The sequence below is a fragment of the Papaver somniferum genome, chromosome 10 (assembly GCF_003573695.1).
Source record: "Papaver somniferum cultivar HN1 chromosome 10, ASM357369v1, whole genome shotgun sequence".
NCBI classification, from domain to species: Eukaryota; Viridiplantae; Streptophyta; class Magnoliopsida; order Ranunculales; family Papaveraceae; genus Papaver; species Papaver somniferum.
The window spans coordinates 25,781,947-25,796,926 of record NC_039367.1 but is presented as its reverse complement, the minus strand read 5'-3'; the positions used below and the strand labels follow the sequence as shown (position 1 = coordinate 25,796,926).

At 36.5% G+C, this 14,980-nt stretch overlaps 2 protein-coding genes across 3 annotated transcripts; one reads left to right on the top strand and one right to left on the bottom strand.

Annotated features, from left to right (window-relative positions):
• Positions 1–1,044: 1,044 nt before the first annotated feature.
• On the top strand, positions 1,045–5,946 carry LOC113318092 (protein ANTI-SILENCING 1-like). 2 transcript variants are annotated; one of them, XM_026566216.1, is made up of 12 exons: positions 1,045–1,220; positions 1,579–1,980; positions 2,847–3,015; positions 3,099–3,158; positions 3,245–3,930; positions 4,076–4,102; positions 4,427–4,519; positions 4,673–4,751; positions 4,884–4,974; positions 5,139–5,235; positions 5,341–5,457; positions 5,615–5,946. In XM_026566216.1, exons 2-12 carry the CDS (start codon positions 1,615–1,617, stop codon positions 5,663–5,665), a joined length of 1,836 nt encoding a protein of 611 aa, XP_026422001.1. In that variant the 5' UTR covers positions 1,045–1,220; positions 1,579–1,614; the 3' UTR covers positions 5,666–5,946. The 2 variants fall into 2 exon arrangements, with proteins under 2 accessions (XP_026422001.1, XP_026422000.1); XM_026566215.1 differs by having other exon boundaries at positions 3,242–3,930.
• Positions 5,947–6,669: 723 nt separating this feature from the next.
• LOC113318093 (dnaJ homolog subfamily B member 1-like) lies at positions 6,670–10,521 on the bottom strand. Its single transcript, XM_026566217.1, has 2 exons — positions 9,735–10,521; positions 6,670–7,347 (listed from the first exon to the last, which is right to left on the bottom strand). Exons 1-2 carry the CDS (start codon positions 10,328–10,330, stop codon positions 6,906–6,908), a joined length of 1,038 nt encoding a protein of 345 aa, XP_026422002.1. The 5' UTR covers positions 10,331–10,521; the 3' UTR covers positions 6,670–6,905.
• Between the last annotated feature and the right edge of the window lie 4,459 nt (positions 10,522–14,980).

Sequence of the window (14,980 nt, the reverse complement as noted above, 5' to 3'; positions counted from 1 at the left end):
ATCTAGAAAGCTAGACGTGAATTGGTCTTCCAGAAAATACCACATTCTACAGTTACTACTGCCAACATGAGCACACAACATCGTTACTCCTTCAACAAAGTCATGTATAACCAAAGTCGTATCGTGAACAATCTCTACTACCAGAGTGATGATCAAAATAACTTAGACAGACTTGTCAGAGCTTATAAACAGAAATTTGGAATAACTATTAACATCAACTCCATGATCTCTCCTAACATGGAAGGAAATGCTAATTTTTACTCTTATACTAAGTATGCTCCAATTACTATGCCATGTTCAGAAATTTGTGTGGGAGCAAGAAGCTATAAAGACAGTGAGTTAACAGAGCTGGGAGAGGAGAAGAATTAGCAAATAAGCTAGGCCAAAGAGTTGCAAAGGACCAACATTGATTTAAATGCCAAAGATGATACAATCCTGAAAGCAATAAAAGAACAATATAGTAAAGAAAGTTCAAGAAAGATTTAGTATGGGATTCCACCAAACAAGGGATGGAAATTTTTAAGTTTCTTTTGTCATGAGCTATCTGATCACAGTCACTAGAGATCATAACACAACTGCAGTTAACCAAGTTAGACTAGCTACAAATTCTGCTCACGTAGAGAATTTCAATTGGAAAAGTCCAAACTCGATGTACTTATTAATGGAACCTTCGGTAGGGCCTAATCTCTAATGGCAATGGCAATGGCAATGCCAACGTTCGTACTCAACTCACTGCTCAGTAGACACTAGACAAGGGCGGAAATAAAGCTGACGGCAGTTTTGAAGCAGTTTTGTCCCACGACTCCCACCTATAGCATTTTCGGTTTTAAAGGCCTTATCACCTAGGAGTCCGTCCGTCCGTCTATCGGCCAACTAATCACGTCGCATCCGTGTCAGTAAGTCTTCAGTCACATCACCTACTGCGCATATTAGAAAACGCGCAAGTTAGCATAGTGTACCGCTTTCAGTTATTTTCGAATAAAATAAACATTCGGATAGTTTCGAATGAAAATAGTTTTGCCATTTTTGATCATCTTCTTCCTAATACCAACAAAAACAATAAAATACACCTTCTGAACTTCTGAAAAAGCAGCTTCTCCTCTTCCCTCCGCACAGTAGCGCCATTATCATCATCTTCACAGGTTTTCTCCTAGGCATACTCATTTTCCAGTGAAAGAAACTTCTCCAATCTCCATCAACGAACTTGCTCTACAGACTAAGTAAGCTCTCTAGTTCTTTAATCATCAGTACTTGTTTTCTTCTCCACTACTTGGTTTTAGGTTTTGGTGGTGTTTTTGAAGCAGAAACTTAGTTTGATTCTTTATTATTTGCTCTGTTTTTGACTCGGATTTTTGATTTTTCGCCGGACGTGAGTACTCGGATTTTTTTTTATTTTTAAGCAGAAACTTAGTTTTTCTCTAGTACTTCGATTTCTACTGTTTTATCTGTTGGTGAAATGAATCAGAACCATTGAGTATTGACAGATTATTTTTGCTTCATTTCTATGGTTTTATTGGGGGATTTTTGTGTTTATGATTTTGATTTGTTACACCTAACTTTGATTTTTGTGAATTTTAGGTTGGTATAGGTTCTTGAATCGAGATTTTGCGAACAATGTTACGTTCTGAAGGAGAAGAGATTGATAATACTGGGAATACGTTGGATTTTAAGTGGGGTAAACTCAAAGGGAAAACACGGGAGGGTATCCAATTGTACGAATCGTTTATGCTTGATAAGGTAGAGTACTGTTTGTATGATTGTGTCTATTTGCAGAATGAAGACGAGTCTAAGGAGAACCACATTGGAAAGATCGTCAAAATTATGGATTCTCCAAACAATCAGAGGAAGGTGAAGACTGTGTGGTTTTTTAGACCTAGCCAAGTAGAGAATTGGCTTAGAGAAAGACAGGTTGCTTTCCTTGTGCATGAGATCTTTTTAGCATCAGGAGAAGGTAGAGGCGTCGCCAATATCAATCCCGTGGTAACAATTCTCTTTCTCTTCACTGTATATGTTGTTATTTTCTCGCTTTGTGAATCGTTTCTCTTTATATCCTGTTATGGAATTAGAGGCATTGTTTCTCTATGGCATTGTTATCACTTTCGGACAATAACTACTTTCAACTAAAATAAGAGCTAGTACCCTAGCATTTGTTTGCCAAATGGAATGTTTTGCATGCTATGTATGTTTTCTAAATGTCATCTTCCATTTGATTACTTGAAATGAAAAGTTTGCAAACTCCCATATCCATTGCCCTTACTGCATCCAAATTCACGACCACGCCCTTTATTGCCATTGTTGTCATTGTTGAATCAATCGGTGTGATAAATAAGGGTTTTGAGAAGAATAATTATGCTAATTTGTGGAACTTTGACGGCGAGCAAGTAAACAGTTGATGTAGCATTAGTTTGAGACTGAAGAAGAGGCATTTCGTTATTGAGAAGAACAGGAAAAGTTGAGAGAAAGTGGGAAGTTTGTATCTGGTTTTAGAGGCTCTCACAAACTGACCATAATCAGGACCAAGACCACGAAAAGTGTCTGATATTGAAATGTGAGTTGATGGATACTAGCAATAAGTTGAGAAGCAAACAAGGAGTGGGGATGATGATTAAGAGCATTCATCATGACATAGTTTCCTATAGTTCAGTAGTACTCAACTAGTTAGCAACATATTTTATGTAGTTTAGGTCTCTCTCGCATAATTCTGTTAGCTTATATTTCTCCTTCTTTTTTTTTAACAGTATGGGATAGATTGCGCACCTTTAGCTTATATTTCTCTTTGTCCATCTTGCATGTGTTTACAGTTTTTGAACTTATTTATTGATATGATACACTTTGAATTTGTTTAGGAAGCAATTGCTGGGAAATGCTATGTGGTATGCACATCAAAGGACATAAAAAACCGTCAACCTTCTGAGGAAGAACGTCGAAAGGCTGAGTTCGTTTTCTCTCGGGCATTTGATGTTAGAGAATTTACTTTCTTAGATAAACTAGATGACATCATATCAGGAATTAAAGGTGCGCAATCTATCCCATACTGTTTCTTGCTTTTTAAAACAAAATTGTAATTGTGAAATTTGATTATCCTGTATCCATGGCAGTCGAGCACTTTTTTAATTCTAAAGAGTGGTCAGCACTGAGTGGAGATCAAGAACGGAAAGGTAATCCTGAAAAACTCTGTGATCAGATGTTGAATGCTGTTAGATTTATTCGAAAGTAAGTTTTCATCCTTCCACTGATGCAGAAGTAGAGAACCCCAAATCTAGTGGTTCTGAGAAGGAGAACCTTCAAGCTCCAATCGTTCAAGGTGGAGAGGATACTAAGCTGAAATCCCAAGGTGTATTATATCATTCAGGCTCACTGCGAAGTACTTCTTTTGAGGAAACTGTAAGGCTTGGTAGCTCAACCAAGCCAAAAATTAGATGCAAGGATGCTGGAGCGTTATCTGGATTTCATGCAAGTCAAGACCGGACAATTGATCGAAGGATCTTTAGTAGTGAGTTCCCAAGTAAGAGAGCCAAGCTAGCGGGTAAAGAAGCTGATCCTAAACCAGCAGGAGAGAAGGGTAGAAAAGACGATCGAGTAATTCTGAGTAAGAGACCAACTAAATTTGTGGACAGAGGAGCTACTCCTGAATTAGCACAAGACAAGGGTACAAATACTCATGCCCAGTATCACAATATTAGAGAACGTGAAAAAGACTCTGCAAGGCATGATCGACGGTTATCCACTACCATAACTACTGAGAAACAACTAGACCACAGTGAAAGAAGAGAAGGTGCCATAGATTTTGTTGGACAGCACAATTGGATATCCAGTACATTGAATCATAATGACAAAGGGACCATGCTTTTAAATAAAGAAGCATCTGAAGCACCTCAGCAAAACAAGATGATCAAAAGCGATTGTCACACTGTGGAGGCCCAGAAAGTTGTAAGTTCTCTTTTCATTTGTTACTTGTAGGAAAAAAAGCTATCCTTTCATTTGAGTCTTTTCTTCAAACAAAAATGTATAATCTTTTAGAATGTCCTTTCATTTGATTCTTATGCTCTCCTATTTCCTCCCTTCATATTTCCAGGACAAAACCAAATGGTTCAAGGAATTTGTAAGTACTTCCTTTCTCAAACTAGGTTTCATTTTCTCGGAGCATTAATTTAATTTTTTTAAGCTTTTGCATTAAATTTTATGATAAAAAGCTGTGCGCAGACTGTAATTTGAAATTGCAAAAGAAAAAAATTGTGCCAAGCAATGACAGTCCAATATCCTATATGCATACCCTCCTCCTTGAAACAGAAATTGCTTTTTCAAGGCAAAAAGAGTAAACTAGAATGTTTATTTCATTACACCTGTAAACTTAGGTTGTGAAGCTATCATTATGTGTTTATGTGGTTGTATAAGTTATCCAAATCAAGCATATCATGTTTTTCAGACATGGAAAGACAAAATGGACTGTGCTCGTTCCAAAGGAACCCTTGTTCGACTGCAAAATTTGGATCCGTCCTATTCAGCAGCAGAAATTGAGGTTGGCATGGAACTTCCAATTCTGTTTAAAATTGTTCACATTCGTTGTTTCGTTTTTTCTGTTCTGATATTCTTTTGCAAATCCTTTATGAGAGTGTTGTCTGGTATGATATTTGTTTTACTTTGTAATTTCTCTTTTGTTGTTTTATTTCAGGAAATAATCTTGACCTATTTGAAGGTAAGGTGCACAGCAAAGGTGTCGCAACAAATTAAATTCACTGGCCCTCACAATGGTAATTGTTATCGTTTATCACGTCATTTTGTGCTATGTACCTTCATATGTAGATTGGTTTTATATCACTAGGTGTTAAAATTTACTTCAAATCTACAAACCTTTCACTGTTTGTTACCTTCTAATATTCTAGGTCAAGCTTTATTGGTTTTTAAAACAGAAGAAAAGGCAGCAATGGTGATTAAGCAATTGCGGGATAGGTGCCTAATGCTACCAAATGGAAGGTATCTTTACTTTTACTTGCATTTCACCATTTTAGCGGGAGTCTGGGAACCCTTAAATTGGTTGGTTAATTAAATTTGAGCAAACAATATTGCATTTGTTTTTTAATTGAACAATGCAAATTTTAATTTACTGCTTAATGTACTATTGGGTTTGCTAATATCAGGCCCCTTATTGCTCAACGAGAAGCCCCAAGTGTGTTACCAAAGTCAGCAAAATATTATGGCAATCTTACGGTCGACAGAATCAAGCATCGTGAGCAGGTGGGGCTTCTCCCGTCCACTCTTCTAAGTCAGTCTTAGTTTATATTCTTTCATCATTCTATTGTTTTTAGTTCTCAGTGTTTATTGACTTCTTCTGGTTTTCAGAAAGACGCAGTATCAACTTCACACTGTGCGCAGCCTAACACCATAGAATACGAATTGTCTTTGGATTGGATCTTATATCAAAAACGATCCGAGGCGTCCAGGCAAACGCTTTTTGAGGTGATTATACAACTATATGCCACGAAGTAGAGACCAATTGCCGAGCCTTTTTTTTTTGAAGCATGATTGCTGAGCTACACATCCATATTCTGTTTTGTTACCTTGATTTGTAATCTCTTATGGTTAGAACTTGAAATAATCTTTATTCTCTTTGTAGGGTCATGGGAAGGAATTGGCTACTCTAAAAGCCCAACTAAAGCAATACTAGTAAAGTTGGGCTAGGAAATCTGTGACCTCGTGTAAATCTTCTGCGAATGTCTATACCTAACTGAAGCTGAAGGTACAAGTATACGCTAACAACATACAAGGCTCTATCTTTTGGAAATCTTAAGGGAAGTGCTAATACGATTAAATGCGTCTACAGACTTACAAATTGCTCATGTCATAGGTGGTGAACTCTTGTAAATTTTTTGCCGTCATGCATATCGAAAAGTCAATTGCTACCACCTCATTTGATGTAATCACTGAGATAGTGTGAATGGGCTTTCATGACCCTTTTTTAGTTCATTTCTATGTTTAGAATTCGTAAACAACTGACTGTGCAAGTATACTATGAAATGGGTGGTTGCTACATGGGTAATCCACCGGCAGGCGCATTCAAATGCTATGGCGGGGAGCTGCTATGACCTGATTCAGAAAAAACAAGAAATCTCTCTCAATCTCTCTACGTTCGTATTCTTGACATGGCCTCTAATACCTATTGAGATAGGTTACAAACTTGGCCTTATCCGTAGCCGATTAGGAAACCTTTCCAAAAATAAGAATTAGGTTCACGAACATTGTAAAAAAAGGGTTATCAGAAACTACTTTTCACTTCGAGTTTCCAAGCCTATTGTTTACTTAGGTTCACGTTGAATTGAGTTCGCGAACTTAATCGTTAAGCCTTCAACTTTCAACACGCAGACTTAATCATTAAGCCTTCAATTTTCAGCCTTCAGGTCCCTGAAACTTCATTTCCTTTCTGCATTTGGTGCCTAAGAAGAAGAGCGCAGTGCATAAAGTAATTTAATCAGATTATTATCTAAAAGACCCGGTATCTCGATAAGACGTAAAAGAAGAAGAGGAATGCAATGCTCAAAATAGATAAATTTTTTTGAAATAGCTCAAGTAACTAATCAGATTATCTCAAGATATCCCAATATCTAGATAAAACGAAAACCCTGCAAGAGATAGGACACTGGTCATATAACTTCAACTCCACCTTGTTAGAAATTAACATTAATATCGGTGGTTCATAATTACGATTAGGAGGTGAAAACAAAGACTTTCAAAAAGAATTGAAGAGAAACAATTGAATTGTCCACAGGGGAGGCGACAATTCAAAACCTTGTTCTTAAATATTCACAATTGATTTTTGTAACATTATTTACATCTGCAATCACCTGCGTCATCTACTAACTGTATGATTTGATAGTCTTGCCCTCCCAAAAAAAATCAAGTCTCAATCATCATCCCGCCAATACTCTCTTCAGACTGGACTTCTGTTCTGGTGTGAGAATTGCTGGGAACTTCACATCAAACTTCACTCTTAGATTTCCTTTCTTCCCAGGTTCCTTTGATATTGGCATTCCTTCATTTGGGATCACCATCTCATAGCCAGGTTTAACAATATCTGTTACTTGATAATGTAGATTTCTTCCATCTAGGCTAGTGAAGCTAAGCGTCTTCCCAGTGAGGGCTTCAAGTAATGATATCCGTTGGTTGACTAAGAGATCGTTCCCATCTCTCTTGTAAAGTGCATGCGGCCTCTCATCTATCACGAAAGTAAGATCTCCTGGAGCAACACCACGAGATGCCTGATGACCTTTCTCGGGGAAAGTGATCTTCGTCCCTTTCTTCCAACCAGGTGTGATATCAATTGTCAATACCTCCTCCTTGATCACTGGCTTGCTGCAAAAAAAAAAGGTTATATATATTTTAATAATTGAATTTCAAAAGGTTGTTAAGAAAGTCACTTAAGTGCATATATCAGTCAGCTCAACATTTTGTATATATTGATCAAAACAAAACAAAAAAACAAAAACAAAAAACAAAAAAAGTTTGTATATATTCCATAAGCAATGTTTAACAAACACTGTTGGACCTTGTAATTCATCCATGTGAGGATTTTTCCATCTAGAGTGGGACTGAGATCTCCAGGGCTGAGTTGGTTTTCTGGGTCAACAAAGGTTATACGAACTACAATAATCTACTCTACCAACATGCTTTATGCATCCGTTCACTCTTTCTCCTATGGTCCTCAGCGCACTAAACTGAAGCAGGATCTTTAATGTCTAAATAAACAAAACTGGTAAATAAAAGCCAACTATGAACAGCAACTACATGATTTAATTGTGGAGATACCCACCATTGCTAGCGCTATTTTATGATGGAGATGTAAAATTTTTGAAGTTTCACTTGGCAAAAAAAAAAAAATCTTAGGATGGAGATGATATACAGCAACTGAGGAACCAAATTAAAGAAAATCTTTGTAAATCAAATAAACCTTTCTTCACCTATTTGTGCTATGTCGCTAAGTCTATCTTTAAGTTGTCTTACATTACATGACAATATGAACAGCTAAAAACAAAGCATCCAAAAGCGGAGGAAGATAAGAATAGCAGAAAATTGGAGAACTGAGTGATACGCAGAGTGGAAGGAAAACAAAAACAAGCTCGCACAGAAAGATTTGGGAACCATTGGTCAGTAGGGCTTAACTACTAGTAAAAACCCAAATGTATAATGTTGATTAAGTTTCGAACTAGGAGTCATTCACTAAAAAATCATCTAAAGACCATATTATGGTACACTGAATTACTATCTGGACGGAGCAATTTATCGATTCGAACCAGTAGTCATATCAGCAAAAAAGAAATTTAAAGATCCTAACCATTATGACACTATATTCTGAGATTGGAGAAGCTCCATTTCCCTTTCTAGAAATTGGTCATGCGCATGGCACAGAGCAAGTGATAATCTTGATACAAGCAGAAGAACAATGGGCTCACTCTTGGTCCAAATTCTAGGTGATGATGCTCAAAGCTCTTTTAACCTAAATTCTGAATTACGAAATGTTTGTATATATTCCACAAGCAATGCTTAACAAACAACAAACAATCTTGGACCTTGTAATTAATCCACGTGAAGCTTTTTACATCTAGAGTGGGACTGAGATCTCCAGGGCTGAGTTGGTTTTCTGGGTCAACAAAGGTTATACTAACTACAATAATCTAGTACTTTACCAACCCGGTTTGCATCCTTTCACCCTTTCTCCTATGGTCCTCAGCGCACAATACTGAAGCAGGATCTTTAACCTCTAAATAAATAAAACTAGTAAATAAAGGCCAACTATGAACGGCAACTACATGATTTAATTATGGAGATACCCACCATTGCTAGCGTTATCTTATTATGGAGATGTAAAAAATTTCACTTGGCAAAAAAATAATGTTAGGGTGGAGACAGTAAACAAGCAACTGAGGAACCAATTCCAAATTAAGAAAACCTTTGTAAATCAAATTAACCTTTCTTCACCTATTTGTGCTATGTCGCTAAGTCTAGCACAGCTAAAAACTAAAAATGCAAAAGCAAAAGAAAATAAGAATAGAGGAAAACTGGAGAACTGGGTGATATGGAGAGTGGAAGTAAAAACACAAACAAGCACACCACAAAAAGATTTGGGAACTAGTAAAAACCCAAATGTATAATGTTGATTCGAAGATTCAAACTAAGAGTCATCCACTAAAAAGATCATCTAAAGACTCCATTATGAATTCCTATCAGGACAGACCAATTTATCAATTCGAACCAGCAGTCATCATGTCAGCAAAAAGAATTTTAATGATTCTAACCATTATGACACTATCTTCTGAGATTGCAGATCCAAAGGAAACCCTCTGTTTCCCTTTCTAGAAATTGGTCATGCCCACGGCACAGAGCAAGTGATAATCTTGATACAAGCCAAGAACATGTCCCATTGCTGGGAAGGACAACAGGCTCACTCTTGGTCCAAATTCTAGGTGATGCTCAAAGTTCACAGACCTAAATTCAAAATTATGAAATACATATACGCGAAGCTGCATATTCACATTTACCTTCCATAATTCACAAACCTAAATTCTAAATTATGAAACGCATATATGTGGAAGCTGCATACTCACATTTACTTTCCACAGTTCACAATCAAGAATCAAAGAACCAAACAATAGACTCTACAGCAAAATGGAATGTACGATCTAATTTGTCAATTTCAAGTTCAATGCATAGAAATTAGTATCAAGAATCAAAGCATTACGTACCCGGATTCATCCAAAACAGATTTGGAAATCTTCACTTTCCTTTTGGCTCCTAAATAAAGATCTTCCAATTTACAGGGCAATTTATTCTCAAGCACCGGAGCTTTCTTCGAACTCTTTGTCTTATTATTACCATCAGGTCCTCCAAAGAACTCATTATAGATCTCATCAGGATCTCTAGGTTGATAACTTGAATTCTGATTACGATTCGAAGAAGAAGAAGCCGGCGGCGGCGGCGGCGGAGTAGCAGCATTAGCCGTCGGATGATGTTGCTGGTGCTGTGAATGATGATAATAACGATTTGAACTACTAGAAGAAGAAGGCGGAGCAGGAGGAGGACCAGTTGTACTAAAATTTTCTGGAATATCACCAGATAACAAAGCATCAGCACCGTATAAATCATAGATCTGACGTTTCTGTGGATCACTGAGAACATCATAAGCTTGTGAGATCTGTTTAAATTTAGATTCAGCTTCTTTTTTGTTATTAGGGTTTTTATCTGGATGCCATCTCATTGCTAGTCTTCTGTATGCTTTTTTTAGATTCTCATCACTTGCATTTCTACTCACTTTCAGCATATTGTAGTAATCCACTCCCATTATTCCTCTTCTTCTGCTTCTTCTTCTGCTTCTTCTTCTCTGAACCCTGAACTAAACTCTGTCTGGTTTTTCTCTGTTTCTTCTTCTTCTTCAGATTTAATTTTGATTTTTTTTTGTCAACTAATGAATGCTAAAATAAGCCGTAAGTGTAGGTGGTGAGGGTGACTAGAGAAGAACGTGCAGTCATTTGGATCGTGGTGGTGGAGTAAGTATAAGTGTAAGAATGATAAAACCAGATGCGAGATTGTTATACCCAGATGCGGTTTTCCTTTAATTAATATTCGATTATTTAATAAACTCTCTTAGATAATAATCTTAGCCGGTCCTTGAATCGGAGACAACGTGCCAAATTAATAATTCGTTAATATTATAAGACAATACATTTTTTATTACCCATGTAGATCTCATGTGAAATATAAATTAATAATGCATTATATATATTCAATACATCGACGATTTACGAAGACTTTTTGAAAAATGATTTAATTATTTTTTGTTTTTTGCTAAAATGAATATCACATCGAATCCCATCTCCAATTTTTTTTATCATCGTAAGAATTTTTGGTGTTGTTTTTTCATAGCTTAGCAAGAAATTATTTAATGTGATTGCCGCTTTAATAGCCTCGTTTCGTGAAGGGGGCTCTAGTGTAGAACTTTCATCGTCTTCTTCCATATCTTTACCAGTTCCCATAGCACTCTCAATTATTTCATCAGTCAACAAGTGTGATACTTCATTTTCTTCCGGATAATTTAGGTCATCTTCAACATTCATTGAGTTGTGATAACCCAACTTCTCAATCAAATTTCGCAAGTCTTGAGTGATAGTTCACTGTCTAATTGTTCATCGAAATTGTCCAAACTTGTGTTATCTGTTGATCGAAGTTTACAATGACCAAAACAGTTTACAAGAGTAATTGTACGAACATCGGTAGTCCGTGCTCTAATTGCAAGATTCATTAGCATCTAATACATTTATTTTTTCTGGATTTGATGATAAATTAATAATTTATCGGTTAATTAATATCTCGCTTAATTAATAAATTTTGGTAATCCCGATAACATTAATTTATAGAATTTCTACTGTATTTCATAGGAAAATTTTGAATGGTTGTGAGATCTCTCGAATAACACTATTTGACTTTACTTGAGCAGTTTTAAGAAGATATCAAAAAATGATTTAATACTAGTAATCATGAGAGCAAATGTCCTAAATCTTATGGGGAATGGGTAGTCTCTGCTCCAAAGTGGATTACTAGTTAATTTATGCGTGCCATGTGGGAGTAAGACTATTTCATTTTGCCATCTAATAATAAAATCTCGGTGAACCTGATAATATTTCCGTTTCTTGAAAAAAATGTACTTTGACTCTTTTCATTTCAGCATAAAAATATGTCAAATTGAAAAAGTGAAAGTAACATTTTTCCAGAAACGGAGAGAGTAACGTGTTTCGATACAAAAATCAGAAAAATTTCTGATTTTTTAGAAATAGAAATCAAAAGTAGAAGCGAAAATTAAAAGCAAAATTATTTTACTTCACAAAAAAACAAGATAACGGACTGCATACATTTTGGTGGAAAAAATGGACAAAAAACAACAGATATTGCGACCCATAATAGATTCTTCCATTGTTTCCATACTGGAGTAAACATACTGCTCCATTTTTAAAGGGAAGTAGTGTTGCCAGTGAAGACTAATTAATTTGATTTTCTTAATACACAAAGAAAAATAATAGTATAATTTTAATTTTATTTTATGATTTACAATACTGCGGAGAACCATCACATGAAGCATAGTCCAATGGAAATAACCTGGATTCACGTGGTTAACCCTACCTTCCTTCCAACGTGTTAATGACGCGTACCTTTTGTTTCTTATCGACAAAAATGCAAAGCAGAATGTCCGTTTTTGGTTCTCTACTTCTAATCTAACTCTTTGATAGGCTTTATTCACTTCAGAATCCTTGTACAACTGGATTTGGGTTCCGGGCGAGGTCGGTAATGAAGCGTATATTTTGGTTCCTTTGTAAGAGCAAGAGCTATGGATAGTGTCATCCTTTCAAATAAAAGAGTGCACTACTAATTTGAACAAATTAGGCTCTCCTATGGATAGGTTTCAACCCACTTTTATCCCAAACTCTTCCACACACTCGTTCAGGTGAACGAGTGATTGAGAGTTTCACACTAGACGGGGGACTATCCCCCGTAAGAAAAAATAACAACAAACGGGAGACAATCTCCCGTAAGGTTTTTATTTTCTTCTTTACGAGGGACAGTCTTCCGTTTACATTTTTTTTCTTTACTGGTGACTGTTCCCCGTTTCATGAGTTTTTAAGATAAAAACGGGAGACTGTCTCCCGTTTGGTATTTGAATTTTGTTCCCCCAACGGCTACATTTCTGCCTATAAAACCAACCCATAAGACTCTTTTCTCTTCATTCCACTTCAACTCCAACTCAATTTCATTCTACTCCATTTTAGTTTTGAAGTTCTCTTCTTCTCTTTATCCATGTCTTCTTCATCAACACCGACCCCTTCAACCCAAAAAACTCGTAGGAAACAACAAATTAAATTTACTACGGAGGAAGATGTAGCTCTTTGTGAAGCACATATAGCAATAACGGGTGATGGTAGTGTTGGTGTGCATCAAGGAAAAACCAAATATTGGGATCGTATTATTCCATTATTTATCGAGAAAATGAAAGGTAACCCAAATGATAGAGACAAAACTAGTTTAGAAAACCGAATACATGTTATAAAGAAAGACATTAAGCTATTTGTCGCCGTTCTTGGAAAATTATTTCGAGGAGGACGAATAAATGTTTACGGAGCCGAGAACACGGTAAGTATTTTTGTTTCGTGCATATTGCTCGTTATGTTTGTAAAAATGAATACTCATATGATTAGGGCTGTTCATGGTCGGTTTTGGTTCGGTTTCTAGCCAAACCAAAACCGAAACCAGTACTATTGGTTTCTAAAATTCTAAACCAAACCAATCCATTAACCATTGGTTCGGTTTCCAAATGGTTCTAGTTGGTTTCGATTTTTCCCAGTGGTTTTTGGTTAACCAATAATTATGTCAAACCAAAAAAAAAAATACACAAATTTACAGATAAAAAAAATCGTAGTTGCCGATAGTATTGGTTTACACAAATATACAGACAAAAAAAATAAAATAAAATAAAATATCAAGAATAGTTAAAGCTTACTCTAATTCTAGAGATCAAAAGAAGATATATAATATATCTTAATTTAGTTATTGACAAATAAAAAAGAAGGAAGACGGGAAGAAAAAAGTCGAGTAGCAGCAGCTGTAGTTGGGGGTGGAGAAGGGAGGCGGCTGAGAGAAGGAGAAAGAGAAAGAGGGAGAGTATCATAATGAAATATTAGATTTAGGGTTTCTATTTATCCTCTAAATCAATGGGTAGAATCTAATACTTGTAAATCGACGGTAGAAACTAAGTTTAAAAATTAATCAGTTTTCCAATGGTTTTTGGTTCGGTTTTAGAGGTCAAACCAAGCCTAAACCAACACTATCGGTTTTCCACTTTCTACACCGTAACCAATCCATTAGTAAATGGTTCGGTTTGGTTTCTTCCTAATTGGTCTGGTTTGGTCCGGTTCCAGCGGAAAACCTAAACCATGTTCAGCCCTACATATGATAAGTTTACATTGTAGATGATACATGGTCGGTGTGACTTTCACAAGCTACATGGGAGACCCTTCATCCTTGATGAGTGATACGAGTTATACAAGAATGAACCCGGTTACGATTACACCAAGTATGTTGAAGTATCCCCGCTACCTCCACCACCCGTGGTCCAAGTTGTTGATGATGATGGTGTCGAGGGTGTCGATGGTGTCCAACATGTCGATGGTGTCGAGGAGGAAGAGACGGGAGTCGATTTTAATACAAAACAAACGAGTGACGCTCAAATAACTTAACATTCTCTCATTGGTTTCACTAAAGTTGGGGCATGGAGAACCTTGTTCTTTACGGTTCATCCATGTATTGTGCTTCCTCCGCTTATTCCGGTGCCATGTTCTTACTAAACATATCCTAAACATGATTTGTCAATCTTAGTCGAAGATCATTATACAAGGGTTCATGTTTTAACTCATGATAGTTAACGGCTCCGCGAGGTAAAATATCACGGTATACCCTATAGTCTTCATCCCCAAAGTTTCTCCATGCCCCATCTCGCCTCTCATGTTCAATTATCATGTTATGCAATATCACACAAGCCAACATTATGAATTTTAAGTCTTCTTCATCCCAATATTCAACCGGACCTCTCACTATATGCCATTTTGCTCGTAGAACACCAAATGCACGCTCAACATCTTTCCGAGCCCCTTCTTGCATCTTGGTAAAACATCTTTGTCTCGGGTTTGTTGGTTTCTTATAAGCTTGCACAATAGTGGATAACTTAGGATATATCCCATCGGCCAAGTAGTAACCATATCAAATCTTCCACCACCTACTTGAAAATCAACTTTTGGAGCATTTTCATCGAAGATACCATTGAACAATGGAGATGTGTTAAGTACATTAAGATCATTATTTAATCCGGGACTCTCAAAATATGCATGCCAGAACCATAAATCATAAGTAGCAACCCCCTCCAAAACTATCGTCGGTTCACCTTTATAAG